This window comes from Nothobranchius furzeri, chromosome 16 (genome assembly GCF_043380555.1).
Source record: "Nothobranchius furzeri strain GRZ-AD chromosome 16, NfurGRZ-RIMD1, whole genome shotgun sequence".
Taxonomy (NCBI): domain Eukaryota; kingdom Metazoa; phylum Chordata; class Actinopteri; order Cyprinodontiformes; family Nothobranchiidae; genus Nothobranchius; species Nothobranchius furzeri.
The window spans coordinates 22,641,685-22,669,223 of NC_091756.1; the positions used below are offsets into that span (position 1 = coordinate 22,641,685).

The 27,539-nt window shown below is 44.2% G+C and overlaps 2 protein-coding genes across 3 annotated transcripts in view; one reads left to right on the forward strand and one right to left on the reverse strand.

The window, feature by feature from the left end:
* ogfod3 (2-oxoglutarate and iron dependent oxygenase domain containing 3) overlaps positions 1-665 on the forward strand; it is a 40,039-nt gene extending 39,374 nt beyond the window's left edge. Inside the window, exons 9-10 of one of the 2 annotated variants that reach the window (XM_015963734.3) lie at positions 263-315; positions 402-665. In XM_015963734.3, coding sequence (XP_015819220.1) covers positions 263-315; positions 402-440 — 92 coding nt within the window. In that variant the 3' untranslated portion in view covers positions 441-665. Of the gene's footprint in view, positions 1-262 lie in introns of both variants that reach the window. The other variant, XM_015963733.3, reaches the window with a different exon arrangement.
* LOC107388282 (urotensin-2 receptor) lies at positions 309-25,805 on the reverse strand. Its single transcript, XM_015963732.3, has 2 exons — positions 24,575-25,805; positions 309-443 (listed from the first exon to the last, which is right to left on the reverse strand). The coding sequence occupies exon 1, from the start codon at positions 25,670-25,672 to the stop codon at positions 24,593-24,595; it is 1,080 nt and encodes a 359-aa protein (XP_015819218.1). The 5' UTR covers positions 25,673-25,805; the 3' UTR covers positions 309-443; positions 24,575-24,592.
* Positions 25,806-27,539: the final 1,734 nt, after the last annotated feature.

Sequence of the window (27,539 nt, forward strand, 5' to 3'; positions counted from 1 at the left end):
TCCAGAAATCTTGTATAAATGCAAATATTTTTGAGTTTATTATTTAAATATGTCAAACTTACAAGAATTATTTTGCTAGACTTTCTGTTTTCTTTCTTTTTTACCGTTTGTAGGCAAACCGCCATGGAAATGGAGCGATGCTCCTCTTCTCCAGTTCGCCTGATTTAGCATGCAGCTTGACAAAATAGGCAAAATGTTTCTGGAGAATTATCAGTGATGGTTCAGTCTCCTAAAACGTCCTTCTCAATTCTTTTCAACCCAGGACGAGTGTCTTTCTTCTCTTCTGGGTCGGAGAACCTCCACCGCGTGGAAAAGGTAACATGGGGCACACGCTACGCCATCACCGTGTCCTTCACCTGTGATCCCGCTCACGCCATTTCTGACCCGACTCTTCCCTGAAGCATCCGTGGATGATTGGGGGGGCGTTGCTGTTCGGATGAACCCTGCAACAGAGAGGAGCAGGAAGCGAATGAGCAAAACATCCAGAGAATGGGACTCTATATACCTGGACCCACATCGAGCAAGAATAATTCAGTTGAAATGGCAAAATAAAATGGAGTGAAATCCAATCTAGCAGCTGTGGTACCGGCGCACTAACGTTTCCAATGAATTATAGGGGAGATGGAGCAGCAGCAACCAGCTGTAGTTAAACTTTAGACCGTTAAATGACCTCCGCTCCATCAGCAGCCAGCCTTTGCTTTTGAAACGCTGCTATTCCACAGGAAAAAAAGCTCATCTGGACTTTCAGCTCCTGTTTGAGAGGCTGTAATTATCCCGATCCAAATGAGCAACGCGAAGTGTAAGGACACAAGCATAGCTGCCGATGTGATTCCTGGTAAGGCTCAAAATCTAGAAGCAATTCTAATGTCAACCTTTGCTACATAGCTCACCCACAAAGTGTTTCTTCAAACTGATATTTTATCTGATGACTTTGGTGGCGAGCCTGTCCACACTGCTGTCATTTAGAAAGCGACTGTTGCAACGCTGACTTTGACCCGTGTAACAGTATGTTTGGGGTTGCTGTGTTGGTTATTCTGTGTCCATCTGCAAAGATTTGTCTTTTTTTTTCCTTCTGATACTAGAACCAACAGTTCTCAGGTGTCCGGCATCTTTATGGTCATTCAGGAAAGCGGTGGTTTGACAAAATGTTTTCTCTTTTTGAAAAAATACACAAATGCCAAACTCAGCCAGACATGTTTCAGGTTCCTGACCTGGGAGGTAGTTTTAAAAAGCAGCAGATGGAGAGTTTGTCGAAAGGGTCTTTTTGATACAAGTCCATGTGCCAAAGCCTAATTTTAACTCGGATGTATTGTTTTTTTTATGTATTTTGTAGTTATTAAACTTTAAGATCTGAGTGAACTTTCTTTATTTGTATATTTAAGTAGTAGTAGTGGTGGTGGTAAGCTAGCCACATAGCCACAGCTCCCCTGGGGCAAGGCTACCTCACACAGACGCCGCCGGTGCCTCCAACCTCCACCAGCAGGCAAGGAGGGTGAGGTGTCCTGCCCAAGGAGATAAACTGAGCAGGGGTTCAAACCAGCAACCCACTGGTTACAGGATGAACTGAGCCACCGTTGGCCCCAGAAGAAGTCGAATTAGCAGTCTGCATTGTTTATTCTCAGTAACGCATTTTAGCTGAGTCAGAAACCCACAGAGCTGCCTTCAGGCTTAGTTCTCTGTTGGTGTTTACACATACTGACTGGAGATCAGAAGAGTGTTCACCAACAGCCAGCTGCTTGGTTCAATCAAAAGACAAACCCTGTGTAGATGAACTGTCTCCCTACTCTGTGATCCTCAGATTACAGCAGATGGAGGGTCTGCTTTCCAGTGGCACTGAGCCAGCTCTTTGTGGAAAACCAAACCAGCTCTAGAGCCAGCCCTGCTATGTTTGTAACTGTGTTTCAGCACACCTTTTCCCTGAACTAAAAGTAAACTACACACACACGCACACACACACGCCCACACACCAGTGAAATGCTGCTGTTCTCAGCTCCTCAGAAACTGTTTTCATTCACCGGATGATGAGAGAAGCACAACAGAAACCTACTTCTGTCGTCGACCTTGTGAGAAGAATTTCACTTCTTCTGAATAAAGACGTCTGAAATCCTGAAGTTAGCCTCCTTGAAACTGCAGATGGTTGAACACAAAACTCTTAGATGTCTATTTCAGGTGACGGCTTTGCACAGAAAACCTTTTTGAGCTTCTACTAAATTCCTTTCAAACACACTCTGAGCTTCTGTGTTCACAAACATGACACGACTGCTGAACGCAGCTTTCCAACTTCCAGTTGGGTGTAAAGAACTGTTCAGTTACCATTAAGGGACTCTCTGTAGCCCTGGAGGTTCACCTGTGCTAGGTGAGCTCCAGAGCAGCAGCCCGCTGGCTGACTTATTTTTGCCTCTGGCTAAAAGTGCACACCTTCATCTGGAGCTATTATAAACGTACGCTGCTGGGGGTGTGTTGGCGTACCTTGCAGCACAATCTCACAGTTGAGCAATGGAAACACTTTATTATGACGAGGTCCATCAGGACATAAGGGACAGGGAAAGATGAGTTGTGGGTTAAATTCTAGGAAGACTTTCTTATGGAAATGTGCTTTCAAATGTTTTCCACACTGAAATATACATATAGTGGCCCAGAAGGTTCATGGAAATACAATCACTGCAACACGTCAAAAGAGGTATTAAAAACTAACTAAAATAAAGTAGCATGAAAGGGAAGCACAGCAGAAAGGGAAGTAAACAAGAGACTGCTGTAGATGTATTACAGTGGTATGAGTCCAATGACCAGGCCCTGAATGTTGTTGTTGTTGCGTTCACTCGTGTTTGTTTGTGCAGGGAACTTGTTTTTTTTTTTAAGATTTTATTTTGGTGTTTCTTTTTTTTTTTTTACTTCTGTTTCTGTTTGCCATTCACACCCTGGCGGGGATGAGCTACAGTGTAGCCACAGCTGCCCTGGAGCGCACTGACGGAGGCAAGGCTGCCGAGCACTCGCTTCACCGGTCCCTCCGACCACCACCAGCAGCAGCCAAGGTGGTTAAATAAGTGTCTTGCCCAAGGACACAACAGCAGAATTCTGCCTGGAGCCGGGATCGATCCTTCAACCTGCTCTGCCTTCTGAGCTACTGCTGCCCATGAAAATATGGCGGATATTCTCATGATGCTCTGTGGGCGGAATGTGACAACATTACTGATTAATGACTGACTGTCATATTTGGGTTTTCTAAGTCTTAAGTTTCTGGTTTCATTGTTTAATTTAGTTTATTTCTATAGCACTTTTCACAGACGTAGAGTCACAAAGTGCTTCACAGATAAAAAGAATGAGCTCAAAACAGAAATAGATTATTATCAGAAAAATTGTTATAAAATTTCTTAAAACTCATGAAAGATGATTACAAATTTGAGTTAAAAATAGGAAAACCGAAGATTTAAGTTAAAGCAGCTTTAAATTAAAGTTTTTTTTTTAAGTGTCCAAGCTGTCAATACTACATAAGGATAAAGGAAGATCATTCCAAAGTCGGGGTGCAACACTCCGGAAGGAGCGATCGCCTTGACTTTTATACAAGGTCTTTGGAACTTCTAGAAGGTTCTGGTGTTTGGACCTGAGGGCTCGGGTTGGACCCTGGGGTTGCATTTATAAAACTTGCTTACGCACAAAACGGGGTCGGAAAACTGCGTAAGCAAATTTCCACGCAAACTTTGGGATTTATGAAAGAAAACTTGGCGGGAAAATGTGCGCAACTTTAAGTTGACTAAGGACCTGGCTTACACACACGTTGGACATGGAGAGCACCTGCAGTGCTGCTGCTGAGAAGGATAAAACTATGAAATCCTGCAGCATTATCACTTGTACTGCTTCGTTCTCACACAGAACAAGACCCCCCCCCCCCCCCCCCCCCCCCACACACACACACACACACACAGCCTGAAGTGCAGATTATGGAATGCAGAATATCAACAGGGGCAGACTGAGACAGAATGTTATGCATCTGTGAAAATGTGAGCGTCCTGTCACTGACCCGATTAATCATGTGCCCTGACTATTTGGCTGACCGGTTAGTGTGTGACTCACCCGGGAGTCTGGGAATTGAATCTCGATCGGACCTTTTTTTTTAATATCCGCCACAGATCTCTTTCAAGAACTCACAGCATTGACGGCTTCAGCAACGCTGTGCCAGTCCGTGGATTTTCTCTTATTTGTTTAGCAAAAGCACTTTTTTTGTGTGTCCTGGGACTTCCCTTGGGTCTCCTCCCAACATCAGGAAAACCTCACCAGGGAGGCATCCAGGAGAAATCCTGACCAGATGCCCAAGCCATCTCAACTGGCTCCTCTCAACGTGGAGGAGCAGCGGGTCTACTCCGAGCCCCTCCCAGGTGATTGAGCTTTTCACTCTATCGCTAAGCAAGAGCCCAGCCACCTTGCAGAGAAAACTTATTTCAGTTGCTTATATCCGCAGTCTTGTTCTTTGGGTCACTACCCAAAGCTCGAGACCATAGGTGAGGGTAGGAACGTAGATCGACCGGTAAATCGAGAGCTTTGCCTTCCGGCTCAGCTCTCTCTTCACCACGACAGTCTGGTACAACGCAAAAACGTAGACGCAGCACCAATCCGCCTATCGATCTCATGTTCCATTTTTCCCGCATTTGTGGACAAGACCTGGAGATACTTAAACTCCTCCACTTGAGGCAGGACCTCGTCCCTGACCTGGAGAAGGCATTCTACCATTTTCCAAGAACATGGTCTCTGATTTAGAGGAGCTGATTCTCATCCCAGCCGCTTCACACTCGGCTGTGAACCGCTCCAGCGAAAGCTGGAGATCACGTTCTGATGAAGCCAACAGGACCACATCATCTGCAAAAAGCAGAGACCAGGGGTCTCATTTATAAAACATGGTGCAGAATCCTTACTAAAACCGTACTTAAGCTCAGCAAAAAATTACACTCACTCCAAGTAGGTTTGTGATCTATCAAACATGGAGTACGCACAGCTGCACGCAACCTCCACTTCATAAATCACAAACTACCTAGAAAAGTTCTCAGGTGTTTTTGAATCACATCCCGCCCTCACCACGCCCACTTACCGCCATAAATGGTCAATGCAAAGTGCCTTGTGGATCTCATGCATATACATAAGCTGGCTCTTGCAGCACTCCACCATTAATGATGGCGACCGCGGATCACGGAAGTGCTATTTCACCGAAGCAGAAGTTGAGGTACCTGTGGGTGAGGTGGAACAAAAGGAAGTGCTTTTGCTAAACAAATAAGAGAAAATCCACGGAGTGGCACAGCGTTGCTGAAGCCGTCAGTGCTGTGAGTTCTTCAGAGAGATCTGTGGCGGATATAAAAAATGGTCCGGGTTCTGTGTGCGCATGAACAGTACAAGTGATAATACTGCTGGCATCCATAATTGGATCCTTCTCAGCAGCAGCACTGCAGGTGCTCTCGATGCCCAAAATGTGTGTAAGCCAGGTCCTTAGTCAACTTAAAGTTGCGCACATTTTTCCGCTACGTTTTCTTTTATAAATCCCAAAGTTTGCATGGAAAGTTGCTTACGCAGTTTCTGACCCCGTATTGTGCGCAAGCAAGTTTTATAAATGAGGCCCCTGATCCTTAGGCCACCAAAACAGATCCCTTCAACACCTTTGCTGCGCCTAGAAATCCTGTCCATAAAAGTTACGAACAGAATCGGTGATAAAGGGCAGCCTTGGTGAAGTCCAACTCTCACTGGAAATGAGCGTGACTTACTGCCGGCAATGCGGACCAAGCTCTGACACCGGACACCTAACAGCCCTTATCAAAGGGCCTAGTACCCCATACTCCCGGAGTACCCCCACAGGGCCCCCCAGGGGATGAGGTCAAACACCTTCTCCAAATCCAGAAAACGCATGTAGATTGGTTGGGAAAACTCCCACGCACCCTTCCAACACCCCCTTAAGTTGCAACCCATCAAATCAAAGCAAAAGACCATTGCCAATAAAGTCCTTACTGCACCAATCAAGTCTGTTTCCCTTTTTTCATAATGTCTGGCCTACATGTGAAATGTGCACTGATCATTCAAGTCTTTATAATGGCATGATTAAGTTTGGCTTCCAGCATAAGGACGATGGCTCTTCCTGTTAGCCATGACAACGGAATGATGGCCTTCCATCCAGCTGCATCATTGTCCAACTTTTGGCAGAAGTTTAGTTCAGTTTCATGTGCCTTGTTTTCAAACTAAACTTAGAGAAATTGTGTTCCTACTGCAGGTGACCCAACCTCATGCTACGTATGGCTGCATCATTGCCAGCATTTGTGGCTGAGTTTGTTCAAGCTTTGAGGGATGAGTGTGTAAACCGATGAGCCTGATTGTTTCCACAGAGATCAACTTCAAGCTCTGAATTCCAAAGCACAGATTTGGCAAAGGAACGTGTCGGATGCCATTGCTATATCTGATAGGTGAGAGGCCAGAGTATCGTGTTAGAGCTTGTCCTCTCAGCAGCGAGAAAAAACAAGGAACTCATTTCTGTTACCCCTTGATTCATGTATTCACACCGTAAGATAATGCAGTCGTCGAGGCTCATACCAATAGGTCCAGGCATGTCTCTTGATCTAACTATGCCACTAGCTCTGACAATGTTTCAGCCAGTTTAATTGGAGGTAAAAAAGCATGTTTTAGCTGCCGCCACATGACATCTTATTGAAATATTTGACAAGGTTCTATATAAACAATGTTTTTAAAGGATCCCTTTATTTAGCTAAACTCGATTGATGGCTAAAAGGCTAAAGACAATGGAAATTGCTTTGAGACCTTGGAAAGCGCTTCATAAATCAATTCGTGGCCAATCCGTAACTTTCCTCTTCAGCCAAAAGAACCAACGACAAGCTGGATAAAATCTGTTGCTGTTCCACCTGCTGCAACGGTTCCTTTCAGAATAAAAGCTGAACCATCACGACCCAGGTTTGGGTCTCATTAGATGCCAACAAAATTGTCGTGACCCGGAAGTATCTCAAGACTGGTGGTCGGCTGCCGCGGCTATTCCTATAGGCTTCGGCTCCACAAGGTCAAGCTGGACCTCTTCACCTCCTGATCTAGATGGGGACTTCCGCTAAGGGTATGTAGACTGACAGAATGGCGTCGTATGTGTTTATGAATCTCCTAACCAAAGCTTAACGCGAAGACATCACCTTCAGTTCCCATCAGAACTAATCGTTTCTTCGGATTTGCTGGTTCTGAACAACATTCCACACTACACCATTCTCCGTCTCACTTCACCTTAGTTACACCATACACTTAGTGTTAAAGTTAGTCTAGTTTAATTTGTTTTTAATAAATCTTTAAACTTTTAAACTCGACTCTCTCTCTTCTGTTGTCTCTGAGTGAATACGAAGCTGTTATCTAATCCCTGCAATAAAAAGTTCCAATCTTCTGGTTTAAAATAACCTCACAGATCCGTAAGGTTGATTTCATATTTCCTATGGAATCCTACGTCTTATGGCTTATTAAATAACACGTCACTTAAATCATTACATCTTACTCAGTTTCACTAATGCCAGTTGTTTGGCATCATCTGTTGATGTCATTTTTAACTGAGCAATCAGCATCAATCCCACAAGTCTCACGCAGCGGCTCTACCGGGTCTTTCTGAGTACAATCCTAATTCAGGTTCTTGGTTGGGTCCTTTCAGCCCAGCCTGATGAAATGGAGCATTGTGTATGCTGCAAAAGCCCAGTAAAACTACAACAAAGTTCTGATAGCAGAAATGGGCCTAATGAGACCTGCATCATACTGGGACAATGAACTGTGTGAACGGGTTTAGGATTTTTTTTAATTTGAATTTTAAAAAGCAAAAATACACTTGATTTTGAACATTTTATTGACTTGTATGGTTAGTAGTTGGCCTGGTGTGCCAGACTACCTCTGTCTATTCTACACATTCTCTGTGTAGATTAGACAGTCTGGGAGGCCAGGCTAGTGAGCAGGAGGTGTTTTGTTAGGTCATAAATCTGGTGAGCAGAAACTATTTGACTCCCCAACTTTAGCAACGAGGATGCAAGCTCGCTCTGATGATCAGGCGTCGTGCGCCGGTGGTCACTTTGAGCTCCAGAGTTAACTTGAATCCTGCTCTCAGATCCGCCTAATGCTTACTTAGCTGCATCCACGAGGACTAATGAGAATTTAGACTCAGCTGATTTGGCTAATCCCTGTTTAACGAAGCTCTGGAATACTCCACCACACAGCTGTAAACCACAGAATGCTAATGCAATATTTAACGAACAACATTGAATTGTAAAGCTAAAGACCAGAATAGAGCTGCAATATAATCTGTGCTGCTCCAGAAGTGTCTGTCCCTCTAAGGGTTATTTCTGAGGAAATTCTTTCCTCCTATAATCCCAAATGAACATCATCCACTGGCATAAAACTGTGATCCTGTCTCTTAATACCAAATGTCAAAGCTGATTTTCATTCGAGTCGTAAGCTTGGAGACCTTTCCAAATGTAGATGGAGGTCAAACATCATGAATTTCTGAATGTTAAAAAAAAGGATTTCAACACACAGGAGTGCTAAAATCAGCAAAGGTGGAAAATCTGGATTAGATTTTTTTTTTGAAGACCGCCTTTAATAAAAGATGACAATTTGACAGCTTGGTTTGTCTTTTAAAGGTCACTTCCTGAACGGAAGTCTCCAAATGTGTGGATATGTCACCAAACATGACTTTATTTAATTGAAAGTTGCTTTTTTTCTTTCATTTATGTGATGCAGCGCCTCGTTATTACTGTGACACCAATTTACACATGAGACTCTACGCTGCTGTTTGTTTAGATGGTTAAAAAAAAAACGTATTGCCTCTGAAGTGGCTGTCGAGTCTGAATAGTGAGGTATCATTATGGACAGTAAAACGTTTTTGTTTGCATATCAAATCCGTCAGCAAGACCGTAGGAACCATCAAGTCTGGTTTTCAAGGGAAACTGAATGCGGGATCATCTCTAGAGAGGCTCCTCCAGGAAGCTGGCATATCATTATCCAAGTCGTCCATAGATGAAGGACATCAGGCAGGCCCATACAGAGGGTTCATTAGCATTTTCATGAGCCTCGGGAATATATAGTGCTGTCAACGTGCACCGAATAGACACAAAGAACGTGGAAAGAAAAATGGTCAAAGAGCATCAACTGTAAATTATACGAAGGCAGTGTGATGCATGAGCGTGCATGACTTCCAGTGGCACTGGGTAACTAGTGTTAACGAAGGAGCAGGTGGCTGGATTCTTTATCCACGCGGGTCTTCTGCCCGCTCAGATTTAGACGAATTTAACTCAGCCTGCTGGTAGCAATTGGATCACCAGCTCCTTTTAATCGAGCTGATTTTTACTGGCTGGAAACAAACAGTCATAGAGCTGCGGGAGGCGACATCACGGAGGAGAAAACACAGAGTTTAGGGATGTTGGGGCACTCTCACCAGTGTATTAGGGTTAATTGTTCCTGACTGTTAACTGTGTGTCCAATAAAGAATGTCTAAATGAATTAGACTGAAATGCTCAGAAACATCTTTACCATGCAGGAGTGACTTCTGGAGCGATGTTGATAACTGGAAAACTTTTGGAGGAAAACCTGGTGTGATGCGAAGAGATGGCATGGATGGAGCAGCTCTTCTTTCTAGGAACATGGCCAATTGTACTAGTCCTCCATGACAGACCAGGGTCCAGACCAGGAAGCAGAGTCGTAGTTTAACACCCCCAGAGCTCTCAAGCCTCACGCAATGAGCGTGAGACTCACGTATTTTCCTGTTTTACACGCACGCACGCCACACATGAGATTTCTCATGCAGAAAATAGCAAAGCCCATATTGAATGGGCTACGAGTGATCAGTTGACAGCGTTGTTCAGAGCTTAGCCTAAGCCCCGCCCTCTGTGTAGCTGTCGGTCTGGCCTGCAGCCGAAGCTGCGGAACACTCCTCCTTTTGAGAGTTATTGCTAGGACAGGGGTCGGCAACCCGCGGCTCTTCCATCCATCTGATGCGGCTCTCTGTGCTTGTCAACTAATGAATGGATATTTAAATAAAATGCATTTGATTTTACTGCATTACTTTTATATCTGTATGTTGATTCTAAATGTAAAGATTGTCTGCGTAAAGCTGAACAGGTCTCGGTCTTACTGTGAGACCGGGTTGACGGGTCACCTGCTTGTGTGTAATCACTGAGCTGAAGAGGATGTGAGATTCTGGACTTTTTCCTCAGACAGGCTCAGGGATGCGTCGCCCATAGGCGTCATTTTAACCGGGGACGCCGGGGACATGTCCCCGGCAAAAATTTTGATTGGCAGCTGTGTCCCCCCCACTTTAAAAAAGCCTGCTGATGAGGATTTTTGTTTTACCAGCTCAGATCTTATACCAGGGGTCGGCAACCTGTTCCCATCAAAGAGCCATTATTACCCGTTTCCCACAGTAAAGAAAACACCGCAGCAGCCGCGGCGTTGTGGGCGGGGCCTAGCCTCAGACAGCAGAGAGCTGCTCACAACCAGGTGACAGCAACAGGTACCGGTCGCTCGCATGGGCGTCGCACCCGTGGGAGATTCAACACCCACACCTTTCCAGCTGTTTTGCTCACCTCCACACCAGTCTGGTTTCTTTATGTCGCACTCACTCTGTTTGCCTCATCTCCTTCTTCACCTCCGCTTCTGACAGCCAATGTCGGGTTTCCAGGAGAGCAGGAGAGGGAGGGACGGAAGAGCTCGACTGAATTCATAATTTTACATCTTGACATTAGCTGTACAAAGTCTGAGTTTGATAAAGTGAAGAACAACAATTAGCAGAGGTTTATAACAGGCGCGGCGCCAGGTTTTCATTTTTGGGTGGGCCACGGTCATTCTGGACGGACCTTAATAAGCAGTGACTTAGTGAAGCAGGCAGGTTGCGCTAGAAAATTTCGTTTAAAAAGACGTCATAAATGTGTTCCCCCGTCATTTTTATTTCTAAAATATGAAGTAAAAACTCACAATTTAATTTTCATTCATTTGTCATTAATATGTAGTCTACACCCGTGCGTTAAGTGGACCATCTTCCAGTGAAAGCAAAGCATCCAGCCCATCTCTCCAAATGCGTAAAATGTGCACCACAGCCGTTAGGCGCGCGCGCACCGTCAGCTACATCAGCCCAGACAAGAGCAGAGCAAATAGAATAGAGGATCATTCCGTCTGGATGTGGATGGAGATTACATTTTACAGCAGCCTGATCATCATTTAAATAAAACCATCACCTGTCTTCTAGTCCACGCTATCAGCATTATTTTAATTGGTGTGTGTGTGTGTGTGTGTGTGTGTGTGTGTGTGTGTGTGTGTTTTCCACTTCAAACACTGGTCTAACCAACCAGACCAGCATGTCCAGTAACACATTAATGTTACAATTAAACAGTTTCACTTCATGTAGGCTAGGAACGTTTCACCTGCCGTGGCCCGACCGCTTCTGATCCACATAAACTTTGTGCGTGATCAAATGTCTCTACAGGTGCTCTCTGAGCTGAAGAGGCTGTTCTGCCTCAGACTGGATGCGTCATGCGTCTCCATATTAGAGACGGGAACAAGCGCTGTTCAGCCAAAGTTTAATAATTTCATAAAAAGAACATTTTTCCAAGCTCATCATGCGCATCAGTGTGCGTCGGGGTAATTCTTTCAAAACAGCCAGCATCCTTGAGTTTATCCATCAAAATACAGTCAAATGGAAATATCTGTAACCTGCCATTTAACTGTTTTGCCTTCTTGTGAAGATTGTTGCAAAGAGAAACAACTAAACTTGATTAACCCCAGAGCCACGAGCAATGCGCTGTACCGACTGTAAAATGAGGGGAAACGATTTAATCGGATCCTTTTCTCTTCAACATGGTTTAATGTAGTTTCATTCAGTACAAACTTTAGTTACACCAATCTAACGAGACAGAGCCTGGATTTGTATTCTGAACAGTTTAAACATGTTTAAAACGGAGACGTGCGTGACGCATCTAAAATTCTCACCTGCTCCGCTATTATGGAAATTAAACTAACAAGGTGAATAACATCAAATTATTTTAGGCACAGACAACATCTCCCACACTTTTGAAAATCTTGCAACGCGCCTGGTCGCTCGTGTACGTCAAAGTTATCTTTCATAAGAAGATAATCATAAAACGATTTATATAAAGATGATCCAGAAGTTGTAGCCCGTCTCTGCCTATACAATATTTTGATATTTTTCACCCTGTTGGTGGTTTTACTGAGCAGGTGCCACTTTTGTCCTACGTTTCTTTTAAAAACATGTTTAGACTGTTCAGAATACAAATCCAGGCTCTCAGAACCAGAGCGCATGTGAGAAGGTTCCTCCCACTGAAGCGAGAGTTTTCCAAACCCGGTCTCTCAGAGATTTGTCACTTAGAAAATGTTCCCTGATTATGAAACTTTGGCTGAAAAGTGCTTGTTCCTGTCTCCAATGTGGCGACGCATCCAGGAGCCGTCTGAGGAGAATCCCAGAATCTGACATCCTCCAGCTCAGGAAGCGCATATGATTACGCACAAGCGTGACGCGTCAACCCGGTCTCACAGTAAGACCGGGTTGACCTGTTCAGGTTTACGCAGACAATCTTTACATTTGGAATTAGCATACAGATGTAAAATTAATGCAGTAAAATATAAAGCTTTTTATTTAAATATTCATTCATTATTTTATAAGCACAGAGAGCCGCATCAGATGGATGGAAGAGCCGCATGCGGCTACAGAGCCGCCGACCCCTGTGCTAGCCTACTTTATTGTCCCCAGCAACTTTTAAACCCCACTCAAGTGTATGGTTATTGTCCCCAGCAATTCTGAAAACAAACTGACGCCCTTGGCGTCGCCACATTGGAGACAGGAACAAACGCTATTCAGCCAAAGTTTCATAATCAGGGAACATTTTCTTAGTGACAAGTCTCTCTGAGGGACCGGGTTTGGAAAACACACGCTTGACTTTGAGGAATCTTCCCACATGGCTCTGGTTCTGCGACGCGCTCCAAGCCCCTCTCCACATCTTCAGCTCGCTGTGCACCGTACGTACGCGCTGACAGCGAGCTGCGCTGAGCAGTGTCCAGCTCAGATGGGAATCTTTTCTTGAGTGATTTAGCTACATCAGCGATGTGCCTAATGAAAACATGTCAGTTTGTCTGCATGCGTCAGGTTAATTCTTTCTATTCTTTCTCCGTCAAAATAAACAGTCAAATACGGGAACTGTCTGGTCAGCACAAGTCCTGCTTTTAACTGTTCTGTTTTCTTGTGAAAATTGTTGCAAAGAGGTATAATTTAACTTGATTAACACCAGAGCCAGGCACACTGCGCCGTTATCTCTGTCACTGTAAATGAGGGAAAAACAAATGGATCGGATCCTTTTCTGACCTTCCCCACCTACAAAGTTCAGTTGCAATCAAACGTGGCAGAGCCTGGATTTGTATTCTGAACACTTTAAACATGTTTTAAAAAGAAACGTGTGACATAGGGGCTCCTGCAGTAAAACCACCAACAGGGTGGAAAATATCAAACTACTGTAGGCAGAGACGGGCTACAACTTGTGGATCCATCTTATAAGAATTGTTTTATTGATCATCTTCTGTTGAAAGATAAATCTGACATACACGAGCGACCGGTATTGGCTGCTGTCACCTGTTGTGATTGGTTAAAGCAGCTCTCTGCTGTGGCTCCCAGTGTTTTCTTTACTGTGGGAAACAGGTAAGAAACTGTTGTTGCCCACCCACCACCCCACTGGGACAATGTCCTGCCCACAGCCAAAATCACACAGATTAATTCAATAACGACCAATGACAACTAAAGTCGTCATTTGCATTTTTTTTACTGTGTGGGCGTCAGAACGAGCCCCCGCACCGTGTGAACAAACATCCCAGCTCTAAAGCCGATCTTCATCCGCATACGTCACACGTCACGTTATCAGGAAGCAGAAAATCCATGTGTTAGGAGATCGATTTGAGCCGCTGCTGTAGAAAAAGCGAGATGCGAACCGGAAAAGCTTCTGCCGATCACAATTCAACAACGAATTATGAAAGAACGGATAACGCTCGAAATGTGCGGATTCTTCCTGATGTAAGAGGTGAGTCTCCGCTTTGTTTTGGCGTCGACATCATCCTAGCGCGCAACGTTCTGTGACTCTTAAAAAAACAGTAAAAACGCTGAAAATCGCTGGAGTTCAAAGTCAAGGGAGTACAGGGAGGTGGAGTGTACAGTCGGTAAAGATGGCTCTCCCTTGCCCTGTCTCCAACATGCCTCCATCTAAAATGCTAGGTTATCCAGAGTTATCTCTGTAGCTTTGCTGCTATAGGCTTAGACTACTGGAGGATACACTGACCACTTTTCACACTCTACTGCTTTCTTCTACAATCTGCTCTTTAACTGTATTATTTTCTGCTATTTCAGCTGTTAACTTTATTTTCTCTCTAAGTGTTTTTCTCCCCAGAAGAAGCTACAATGATGTTCTGCTGAGCTGTGGTGGCCTCATGGAGGGGGCCATCGTCTAGCACACTGCTGCTAACCACTTAAACATTCTCTCTCTCCTGATAATAACATTTTACTCTCTTTGACGTTGAATGTGCTACTACTAGTTTACCCGTTTAATTATAGATTCACTAGGATACATACAATAAAGTTTATCTCTCGCCAAAAAGAATATTTACTAAGAAATCACAATGTAACCATAGAATCAGTACTTGGTGTGTGTGTGTGTGTGTGTGTGTGTGTGTGTGTGTGTGTGTGTGTGTGTGTGTGTGTGTGTGTGTGTGTGTGTGTGTGTGTGTCTGTCTGTCTGCTCTGTCTTCTCCATCCCCAGTGAGTCGTGGAGGATGGCAGCTTATCCTGAGCCAGGATTCTCTGGAGGTTTCTTCCTGTTAAAAGGGAGTTTTCCTCTCCACTGTCGCTATGTGCTTGCTTAGTATGAGGATTGCTGTAAAGACTATGACACTAGTCAGTGACTCGATGCAACCTGCTGGGTTCCTTATATAGGAAACTTTATTTCTGATTGGCTTAATGAACTGACCTGAATTGGAATGTTTATTATGTGAAGTGCCTTGAGACGACTCTTGTGGTGATTTGGCGCTATATAAATAAACTTGAATTGAATTGAAATTGGGAACCGGTTCTCAACAAGAACTGGTTTTCTCTTCCCACCCCTACTCTCTACCCAGCCTGCACTCATCTACAATATAATGTATGCATTCCATAATATTAACACATAAAAGTTGCACATAGATTGTCACAAATTATTGAGTCTAATACAATCAGCTATCAAGTACAATTATTTTTGATTGTGCAGAATAAAAGAACCACACGTGTTGTGGTTACATTTGCATGTATCTGCATATTTAAATGGAGATTTGTCACGGGCAGGTGTCTGGTGTTTCTTCACATGTGCTTAATTCCCCACTGACCAACATGTACATTGGAAATGCGCTTGCTTTCATGCATATGCATAATGTGATACATCTGGACTAGCTGAACTATTTCTCAGTTTAGGAGTATGCCATCTGTTATGTTGAAGTCCGCCCAAGTCTTTTGTACATGGAGAATGTGGATGTGCCCACAACCATTTACACCAAAAGATAACAGTGCTGACCTATTAACAGAGCATCGTTATTTTAAGGGATTGAGTTTTTCTTTTGAGCTTTAGCAGACAAATCTAACCAAATGTCATTTAATTTTTTTTTTTTACATGAAGCCTTATCATCTGTCCTCAGTGCCTGCCTCGGGCAAAATGAGGTTAAAGTGATTAATATTCATTACCCCTTCTTTCCACCGGAGCCGTCAGCAGCACGTTACTGCAGCAGCACGTCTTGCTCGCGTGAGCTGCTGCTTGGCCCTTCCCACGAGACGCGAAGCAGCAGGGGAGCAGCTGTCACCGACAGAGCAGGAAGTCACACGAGTGACTTCGTCAGTAAACACAACAACAAGCAGGAGAAAATTACAACATGGTTTGTGTTTTATGTTCTGTCCGTTTTATAATCGCCAATACGGACCTGAAAAACAAAGGAGACCGCTAGCTAGGTGATAACTTCTCACGGGGCCGCACAGTTAGTAACCTTTTTTAAAGTAAAGCAACCGGAAGGCAGTACGTTCTTTATTCAGAAAATCTTGGGAGCTTCGCTCCGTTTCCGCGTCCGATTTCCTGTCTTTCCTTCCCCAAAAATGTCGAACTTGACCCATTTCAGAGGCGTCGCGCGTAGAAAATAGAACCGGCGCGTAAAGGCCGCGACATGCTGCTCCTGAGACGTGGCCGACTCGCGCTGCTGACGGCTCTGGTGGAAATGGTTCTGTTGACCACAGCGGTTCCTATCAGCAGCTATGACGTGCTGCTGCAGTAACGTGCTGCTGACGACTCCTGTGGAAAGAAGGGGTTAGGCTACTTTGCTTTTTGGGAATTAAAGTCATAGGCGTCATTTTAACCGGGGACGCCGGGGACATGTCCCCGGCAAAATTCGTGATTGGCAGCTGTGTCCCCCCCACTTTCAAAAATGCCTGCTGATGAGGATTTTTGTTTTACCAGCTCAGATCTTATACCAGGGGTCGGTAACCTGTTCCCATCAAAGAGCCATTATTACCCATTTCCCACGGTAAAGAAAACACCGCAGCAGCCGCAGCCTTGCGGGCGGGGCCTACCCTCAGACAGCAGAGCGCTGCTCACAACAGGTGACAGCAGCCGGGGGCATCGCACCCGTGGGGGATTCAACACCCACACTTTTCCAGCCGTTTTGCTCACCTCCAGTCTGGTTTCTTTACGTCGCACACTCACTCTGTTTGCCTCATCTCCTTCTTCCCCTCCCGCTTCTGACAGCCGATGTCGGGTTTCCAGGAGAGCAGGAGAGGGAGGGACGGAAGAGCTCGACTGAATTCATAATTTTACATCTTGACATTAGCTGTACAAAGTCTGAGTTTGATAAAGTGAAGAACAACAATTTGCAGAGGTTTATAACTGGCGCGGTGCCAGGTTTTCATTTTTGGGTGGGCCACGGTAATTTTGGACGGACCTTAATAAGCAGTGACTTAAGTGAAGCAGGCAGGTCGCGCTAGAAAATTTAGTTTAAAAAGACGTCATAAATGTGTTCCCCCGTCATTTTTATTTCTAAAATATGAAGTAAAAACTCACAATTTAATTTTCATTCATTTGTCATTAATATGTAGTCTACAACCGTGCGTTAAGTGGACCAACTTCCAGTAAAAGAAAAGCATCCGGCCCATCTCTCCAAATGCGTAAAATGTGCATCAGCCGCTAGTTGGGCGTGCCGCGCGCACCATCAGCTGATCAGCCCAGACAAGAGCAGAGCAAATAGAGACAGAATAGAGGATGATTGTGTCTGGATGTGGATGGAGATTACATTTTACATCAGCCTGATCATCATTTAAATACGTAAACCATCACCTGGCTTCTAGTCCACGCTATCAGCATTATTTTAATTGGTGTGTGTGTGTGTGTGTGTGTGTGTGTGTGTGTGTGTTTTCCACTTCAAACACTGGTCTAACCAACCAGACCAGCGTGTCCAGTAACGTATTAATGTTACAATTAAACGTGATTAACCCCAGAGCCATGCGCACTGCACTGTACTGACTGTAAATGAGGGGGAAACTATTTAATCAGATCCTTTACTTTTCAGCATGGTTTCATGTAAAGTTTCATTCAGTACAAACTTTAGTTACACCAATCTAACGAGACAGAGCCTGGATTTGGATTCTGAACAGTTTAAACATGTTTGAAACGGAGACGTGCGTGACGCGTCTAAAATTCGCACCTGCTCCGCTATTACGGAAATTAAACTAACAAGATGAATAACATGAAATTATTTTAGGCACAGACAACATCCCCCACACTTTTGAAAAGCTTGCAACGCGCCTGATCGCTCATGTACGTCTTAATTATCTTTCATTAGACGATAATCAATAAAACGATTTATATAAAATGGATCCAGAAGTTGTAGCCTGTCTCTGCCTTCAATTTTTGGTATTTTTCACCCTGTTGATGGTTTTACTGAGCAGGTGCCACTTTTGTCCTACGTTTCTTTTTAAAACATGTTTAGACTGTTCAGAATACAAATCCAGGCTCTGTCACGTTTGATTGTTGTAATTAAACTTTGTAGGTGGGGAAGGTCAGAAAGCAGCTCAGGAGCGCCGACATGATTACGCACAAGCGTGACGCGTCAACCCGGTCTCACAGTAAGACCGGGTTGGAACTGTTCAGGTTTACGCAGACAATCTTTACATTTAGAATTAGCATACAGATGTAAAATTAATGCAGTAAAATATAAAGCTTTTTATTTAAATATCCATTCATTATTTCACAAGCACAGAGAGCCGCATCAGATGGATGGAAGAGCCGCATGCGGTTCCAGAGCCGCCGACCCCTGTGCTAGCCTACTTTATTGTCCCCAGCAATTTTTAAACCCCACTCAAGTGTATGGTTATTGTCCCCAGCAATTCTGAAAACAAACTGACGCCCTTGATTAAAGTCTTATGTTATAGAAAATCTTCCTGTACCCACTTGAGCTGAAGGAGAAGCAAACACTTTTGATACCCAGGAATGTAATATACAATTCTGACAAAGTGAAGACTGAGACACAGGCTCTATAAATTTAAGCATGAGTTTGGGACACCTGACTTACACACAAACGGTACCCAGATATCCAATTCCCCCCTTGGAACATTGGCTTGGAAATGTCACAGCTCAAGATAATGCTCAGATCATTTTCATAATGATAGAAGATCTGACACCAAGGACACTTTTCTGTCCCAGTCAGTTTTTGAGGGACTCAGCATATGTGTCCAGACACAAGTTATGATACCGTCCTTTTTGCTCTGTTCTAACAGTTAGTTCTGCGTGGACTCCTGGAGCAGAGCGACTCATGTTTCTGCATCACTCAGCAGCAGAATGTCTGTCTCTGTTCTGATTCAATGGATTTTAGTGTTTTAGCAATTGAGAAAAACCGAAAAAAATCTCAAACTTTAGAGGTGCTGGGATTCAATTTAGCTGTGCTTCAAGCACTGCAGGGTTGAAGAAGATGCAGATAATACACCCTGACCAAACTGGTTTCATAAAGGGGAGGCATTTGTACTCAAAGTCACATAGATTACTTAATTTGATCAACTTTTCTTACGGTTGAAACATTGAACCTATAATCTCTTGATAAATAAAAGGGTTTTTGACAGAGTTAACTGGAAGTTTCCATTTGCAAATTGGCACAAACTCCTTCATAAACTGGTTAAAACATTATACAGTTCACCAACAGCACGTGTCAGGACAAAGTACCAAACATCATCCAGCTTCTGTCTTCAGAGGGGGACCACGCAGGGACGCCCACTCAACCGTCACTGTTTGCTATCTTTATTGAACCACTAGCAGCAGTCGTCAGGCAAACTACAGGTATTAAAGGCATAAAGTGTAATAACATAGAACATGACATTTTTAGTGTCCCGCCTTGAGAATTTGGTCGGCATTAAGGGATCTGCGCTTGACTGGTTCTGCTCCTACTTTGACAACAGGTCTATTAGAGTTAGAATGGACGACTGCTCATCTCCCTCTGCTGCTCTTCCTTGGGGCGTGCCACAGGGGTCTATCCTCGGCCCCCTTTTATTTAGCATTTATATTCTTCCACTGGGACTAATCTTCAAGAAGTTCAACATTAACTTTCATCTTTTTGCGGACGACTGCCAGATTTATGTTCCCTTGAAGACTTTTACCTCCATCCAGCTGTTCCTTGATTGCCTGAGTGAGGTTAAAGACTGGCTGGCAGCAAATTTTCTGCTGCTGAATGATTTTAAGACCGAGTTTATTGTTTTTACTTCTAATGGCTCGTCTTCCTCTTCTCCTGATTTTTCTGCTCTTCCTTTTGAAATTAGTCAAACAATTGTTAATCTTGGAATTAAAATGGATGTGGCTCTAAAAATGGACCCTCATGTTAATCACATGGTTAAATCATGTTTTTATCAGCTGAGACGTCTTTTCAAACTAAAACCCATTCTGGATTGGCGCCACCTCGAGACAACCATTCACGCTTTTATCACCTCAAGGTTGGACTACAGTGCAATTCTGTTTGGCATTTCAAAAGCCACATTATCTTGCCTTCAGCTGATACAGAATGTGACAGCAAGATCTCTGACTAATACGGGTCGTCGGCAGCACATCACTCCAATTTTAGCAAGACTTCACTGGCTTCCTGTGCACTACCATATACGTTTTAAAATTGTATTGTTTGTTTTTAAGGCGTTGAATGGCTCAGCATCACTTTACATATCTGGGTTACTCACTCCTTATGTGCCGGGTAGGACTCTCCGGTCAGGTGACCTACACCTACTACAGATTCCCCGTCTACGCTGCAAAACCCGTGGTGAACGAGCGTTTTCTGTCTGCGCTCCGAAACTCTGGAATGATCTCCCGTTGAATATCAGACTCTCCTCCTCCATTGGGGTTTTGAAGTCTCACTTAAAGACTTACTTTTATTCCCTTGCTTTTATTGCCTAGCTATTCTATCTAGGTTTATTTACACTGTTCTTTTACTGATGTTATTAACTTCTCTTGTTCGGTTCTTTGTGCTATGCTCTAGCTGTTTTATTCTTTCATATTATTCTTTTAACCTTATATGTTTATACCCCTGTACAGCACTTTGGTCAGCTCACATGCTGTTTTTAAATGTGCTCTATCAAGTAAATGGAATGGAATGGAATAAAATCAGTCTTTATGCAGATGATGTGCTACTTTTTCTCAAGAATCCTCAATCCTCTCTCCCAAGAAATTGAATTGATTTTCAGGTGTTTCAGATTATTCAATAAACTGGTTAAAATCTACAGTTCTCCTAATTAATTTATATTTTTTCAATTCCCTTAATACACAGTTAGAGTCAGGGAATATTACATACTCGGGCATCTCTCCCAGGTTGGCAGATTCAACAAAACTAAACTACATCCCACTTTAAAGAAAGAGGAAGATGATCTTGCTTGATGGAAATCTCTACTGATTGGGAGGGTTGCCACAATTAAAATGACGGTTTTACCAAGAATCAGTTACTTAATCTCAATGATCCCAAGAAAGCCACCATCTGACTGGCTTAGGTCTCTGGACTCCTCCATCACTAAATAAAGAGATTTTTCCCTTCCTGTCAGGAAGAACATTTGGAATATTTATGGAAAATCAAATCTTCAATATTGGAAGCAAAGTTTTATCATTTCCTCTTTTACCCAAAATGAAAGAATCTAATTTTCAGAAGATTAATTATATTTATCCATGCTCTGAATGTTTTAGACTAACATTTAATGTGGGCAGTAATGGATATAAATTATGTGAAATAATTATTGTTGTTACTAATATTAATAATTTAATAATTAAAAAGTTATAAATAAAGATTTCTTTTAAGCAGCACAAACGGTGACCCCTGTCCTGAAATGAGTCATGGTCGATGATGCAATACTCACTGTCCCAACTTTGCAGTTATTTGCACTATTGTGTACTACACACTCATAGCCGTGCACACTTCCTCCAAGTGCTCTTGGCTGAGGGCCGGAGGGTGCTGTGTGAGTAATGGGACTGAGCCTGAAACCTCTCACTACACCGGGCGTGGACAACAGAACAGCCAGAAAGATCTCACATAGCAAAAAACAAAATCTACAGAGAGAAATGAGTAGTTATGACCATTACGACTGATCCTGACCACCACAGGTGACCTCACTACTACAAACAACGGTCCACTGGTGAATGTGGACCAAATAGGTGTCATTATGAGCAACCTCATGAATGGTGATGTGTGGAAAGGGGTCTGCTGAGAGGCTTTTTCTGCCACAAATGAAGGTGTGGCGCGTAATGCATCATGAAATAACCTCTTATAAAGAAGTGAAACAGTGATTTTCCACAGCTGCGACTTCCTCCTCACCCAGGAAAACCAACTGAAAACACTATTTACTGGTATGACTGGAAACTGGAAACACAGTTCTGCAGTCCTTCTCTAAAGCTCACACAGAGAATTCATGACCAATAATTTCATCAGCGAGCCACATTAATGTGTGAGGGAGCAAGCCTGAATCCAACACAGGCTGAACCTCCAGGACCCCACCGTGGCCCACAGCTGGGAGGTGTGACGGTGTGACAGCCACTCGTGAATTACTGAACATGATCGCATTTGTGGTTTCTGCTGCTTTCTGCCACGAGCGACTGAACAGGCCTTTATGAGACTGGATCACCACTGCTGCTTTGACTGTTGATAAACTGGATCTGACATGTGGTGAAAATAAAAATGTGCTCCTTCATCATTTCATCATCTGTCATCCATTCCCATCTCCAAAAACGTTGTGTGCCTTGATGTTTCCAAACCTCCTGCATTCGGATATGCTCTATGCCTCCTTTTGGCCGGGTTTGGTGCAAAAGAGGGAGGGAAAACCAAACCTTTAGGGCCTCCGCTTGGACAGACTTGATACCAGAATGTACGTGGGTTCCGGGAGAACCGGCATCTGCCAACTGGGATGTTGGTGAATCTGTTTAAAGGTTCCAGATCGTGCTGGTTTAAACCTCGGAGAGCAAAGGTGGGCACAGTCTACGACAACAAACTACTGTTGGCACTATTGAGATGCCATTTATCTTAAATACGAGTTATTTTCATCAGCCTGAATTCTTAACCAGAAATGAAACAGTTCGTTTTAATGAAGCTCCGCCCACACCCATTCTGACAAAGGTCACCTACAACAGCATCGTAGACCAGCCTGCTGTTGTGTTGGCCTTGCTAGTCCAGTGGTTATTGTGACCTGTCTGGCACTCTAACCAGTGGACTACCAAGTCTGATAATAGTCGCCTGAGACACATATCCTGTGCTGGGCAGGGGAGGCATGTTTTCAATTCAATTCAATTCAATTCAAGTTTCAATGTTTCAGACCAGACTAGCTTCTGGAAGAGGAACAGGGCCCGACTTGTTTCCATTGATGCTTTACGAGATTTTCAAAGTAAAACGGAAAATTTGCAGCTGAAACAGGAAAATGCATGAATGCAGCCAAAAGTGTTTTTTTTTCTTTTTCATGAGGAAATGACAACATCACACCGTTAACGTTAACATTTTTATTTATGTTTAACAGGAGGCTGGAAGGAATGCATTAGATGTGACCATCTGAAAAGTAGGGGGGGGGGGGGGGGTGATGTGTAATTGTTTAATCATGTGAACAGTGAATGAAATCCTCTCAGAACCTTAAATGTGTGTGTTGTGTGTACATAATAATGTAAATTCAGCTTTAATAATTTTCATTCTATACAAACTCTGCTGATTTTAGAAGCATTAATGTCAGTATATCGGTATCAGCAAATATCGGTTATCGGCCATAACAGTGATCTTAATATCTGTATCGACCCAAAAATTTCATATCGGTGCATCACTATATATATATATATATATATATATATATATATATATATATATATATATATATATATATATATATATATATATATATATACACACACACACATACATTCATATAGACAAAATTGTGACTAAAATAAAAGGACTTAGACGAAAGACTAAAACTAAATAACATTTTTTGTCTAAATCAACACTGAAATCCTTTTCTAATAAAATGTTCCCTTTATTGAAATGTGTGTGTTTAATAAATTGTTGAGCTGCATTAAAAAGTCACAACAAAATATTTTTTTTCCTTTGTTTTGTTATTTCAAAAATAAAAATACTATTATGACTTGGAAATAAAAATCATAAGATTGTTTTGACCTCCACAAGGGTGTTCATCAATGCAATACCAAACTTATGTAGTACGTTTGTGTCCCTTACAGTGTGCTGCATAGTGCAGGAACCCACGTTTTTCATTTTTATTTGTGGTTTTTAGTGGTCAAAGGTTACAATATAGACTACCCGTGTGTATACACATGTACCTTTGTTGTTATTTTTCAAATTATTCTCTTGTGTTGGTGCCGCTGTAACAAGTGAATTCCCCCACTGTGGGATCAATAAAGTCTATTCAATTCTAATTTGTTGTTTCAGTTTATATTTTATCACCAAATGTTGGAGAAACGATTGTTATTACAGACAAAACACGATTACAATAGTTTTCTCATGTTCAGTTTTTCTCACGTGCTTTTATTCTGTCTTGACTTTTGAGTGACCCTCTGGGTCCGGTGATTTAACATCTGTCCACACCTGGATGTGTTCTAAAAAAGCTCCCAGGTGTTTCCCCACATTTTGTTTGGCCATGTTTGTGCAGCATAGCTGTAATGAAGAGGTCTGCAGGCATCCAGCAGTTACAGATTTTTTACAACAAAGTACAGAACATTTAGTTGAGCTTTGGCACTAAACTAAACTAAAGCAACAACACGGAACAGTTGGTGCGTTAGTGCAGAGCGTTCCCTGAGGGTTCCAAATGGAACTAAATGAGCTATTCATGCTTGGGTTGTAAATGGTTACCATCGAGACGCAGAGCTCGTGCGCGCAATAAGGTTAAAGTGTGATTGATGCGCGTGCACACCAGTCGCACTTTACGCGCGCTCTTGCTGTTTGCAGAGAGAGACCAAACGTTGAGCCTCAGAGCGCACGTTCACCTTTTACGCGCAGACTTCGCGCGCGCATGAGCACCTACCTGCATCCCCCTCACGTGTCACTTCAGCGTTCCCATGGCCACCGCCTCAGAGTTAAAGTCGAACTGCGTGCTGGAGGAGCCGGACTTGCCCCAGGAGTGGAGGCTGGGCGGCCGCTGCTTAAAGGAGGACGTGTACTTGTAGAAGCTCTTGTGGCGGTTCTTCAGGTACTCCCGGTAGTTCTTGGTGAGCAGCGTGTAGAGGAACGGGTTGATGCAGCTGTTGCTGTAGGTGAGACTCGCCACCAGGTAGTTGATGCAGGTGTGCGTCTGCGAGGCCAGGCTCAGGGGCTTGGTGTGGTACAGGGGCAGGAGCTGCCAGATCCAGAAGGGCAGGAAGCATGCCCAGAACACCATGACGATGGTGAAGATCATGATCAGGACCTTCTGCTTGGGGCTCCTCCTGCTGTCTTTACTGATCACTGATTTGCGCTGAGACTCCAAGTAGGTGCGCGCCAACCGGACGTACAGGTAGCCGATAATGAGCCCTGGAGCCATGATGCTGGTCCCAAACAGGACCGTGACGTAAACCTTATAAGCCCGAGGCGCCCAGGTGGGTGCGCACATCCTCTTCACGCCCCCGTCCGGTAACTTCTTAGAGGTCTGTGCCACCATGATCATCATGGGCACTGTAAGGACCAGGGACAGCAGCCACACACCCCACGCCAGAGCCTTGCGGTAGCTCTTGGAGCGCCGGACCGTGTCAAGCGGCTGCGTCACGGCTAGGTAGCGCTCGGTGCACATCACTGTGAGCGTGAAGATGCTGGCGTGCATGGTGAGGAGGTCCAGGCTGAGCAGGATACGGCAGCCCACGTCTCCAAAGTACCAGTCCTTCAGGAAGTAAGTGGACACCACGAAGGGAATGGTGGAGAGGTAGAGGAGGTCCGCCAGGGCCAGGTTGATGATGGAGATGTACATGGAGGTGGCGAACCGGATGGAGTGGCACATCACCACGAGCGTGTACACGTTACCTGACACCCCGATGATGTAGACCACGGACAGGAGCGTCCCAAAGGTAGATGTGATGATGAGTTCATGATCCACGGAGCCGCCACCGAGCCGCGCCGGACCCGCGTTCGGAGTCAGAGACCGGTTGTTCATGACGCGCTCTGCCGCGGTCCGGTCCGGTCCGGTCCCAGTGCGTTCGCTTCAGCCCGTCTCTCCACCGAGCACCGCTGGAGGAGTTCAGAAAAGCGCGCACTGCGTGGTCTGAGTCCGTTCACCGCTGATCTCCCCGCGCGCTGCTCCTGACGTCACCATCACTGAACAGACACCCGGGATCTCAGGCTCAGGGTGACCAGCTGCTCACGGAGTCCAGATCCTGAACAGCCCAGACCAGACTCAGACCAGTCTTTATTTACGCAGAGTGAATGCGCGCGCGACCACACATCAAAAACAGCTGATGTGACGCACTGACCAACCTGAACAGGTGATATAAAACAGCTTCAGATGGAAATCTCCGCTCATCTAGCTTTTCCCATGGAGATGTTTAACTTCTTCCCACGTGCGCATCCCCTGCACCGCAGGTCTAGTCTGCTTTCTGGGTTGTTTTCCTCTGGTGCTCCTGCAGAGGGACAGGAGGAGTCCTGCTGAAAGTCCGCCTGAGACTCAGACTCGGGAAGTTGGACAGACTGAGCTGCAGCCCGGAGCTCCGCGAAGGAACGTGCAGAGAGACTTTTCAGCTGATTTGAACCTGGCAGCAAAAATTCTCATTCTATTCGCATAAAGTATCACATCAGTCCGACCAGGTTCTTCGAGTGGTTTCAGTTTGATATGATACACCAGACATGATACCTGCAGGGCTTAAACTGGGTTCCTATGGGGTATTTATGGGCTACAAACCCCTGTAAGTATAATAAATATCTTGAAAACTGTGTAAGTACCCTGTGTATCCTTTATTCACAAGAACTTATAAGTACCAGTCTGTAGCTAAACGATCCAGTTTTTATGGTTTGTGTGATTAAAGCTGAGCACTTAATCAAATTATCATTTCAAAGATGACATCATCTCCTAATGATCACAAAACACATTTCGACCAAAAATAAACAATTTATGGTAATTAGTCACATTCTGCTGCATGCTTTTATTTTGTGAATGACGGTACTTCCACCTTTGAAATCACAAGTCATAAAAAGTCAGCACAGATGCAGATGGCAGAAAAAGGGCAAAACACACTGAACACAGCCTTGAAGCCCTTTTTTCAGAGCGGCTCAGCTCAGCTTGACCCGACACTGTTTGAATGTTTTTTTTACATCACAACTGGAAAACAACTCCAGTGGGGGCTCATCACAGCAGGGTGGTCCCTGGAGTCAGAAAAGTGTCCTGTTCACTACGCCATATATATAACGCACCAACGAATGACACGGTAGTCGAGTTGAGCTCGCTGATCAGTCTGTGGCATTTTGTCAGACTCTGAAAAGAAGAGAGGAGGCTGCAGGCAGCAAGGCAGGTGTACAGGAGAGCGTGGGTGACTCCACCCCCTCCGGCAGCCAATTAGTGACCAAGAATCTTTTGACATCATGAGTTTGGCCCAGAATGGTTCAACTGGAACCACATTAAGTTGGTTTTAAGAAAGACAGCAGCAACCACAGGGTTGTTACTAGAGGGAAAGCCGTGGAATCGCACAGAACCGAGCCGTGCTGAGTAGGTGTCAGCAACTACTCGTACTGCTGAATTTGTTCAGGTTTTTTATTTAGTCATTTTCTCTGTGATTTACTGGCTTCCTGAGAATTTCCACAACACGCTTTTGGATGCTTTAGTTCATTTCCTTCCCCTGATCTGGGTTCTCTGCTGCCACACATTGTGATACTTTGCTTTGTTTCACACCTGCTCCCCTCCAGCGCTCCTTTGTCTCTCCAGACAGATCAATACATCATTAACCAGCTATCAGGAGCCAATCAAGTCTCCCTTAACAGACCTCACAGTCATCCATCTGCAGGTGGATGACCTGAGGGACCACCGATGAGCC

Excerpts from the sequence above, each read along its gene's own strand:
- LOC107388282 (XM_015963732.3), bottom strand. The coding sequence starts at position 25,672 with ATGAACAACCGGTCTCTGACTCCGAACGCGGGTCCGGCGCGGCTCGGT.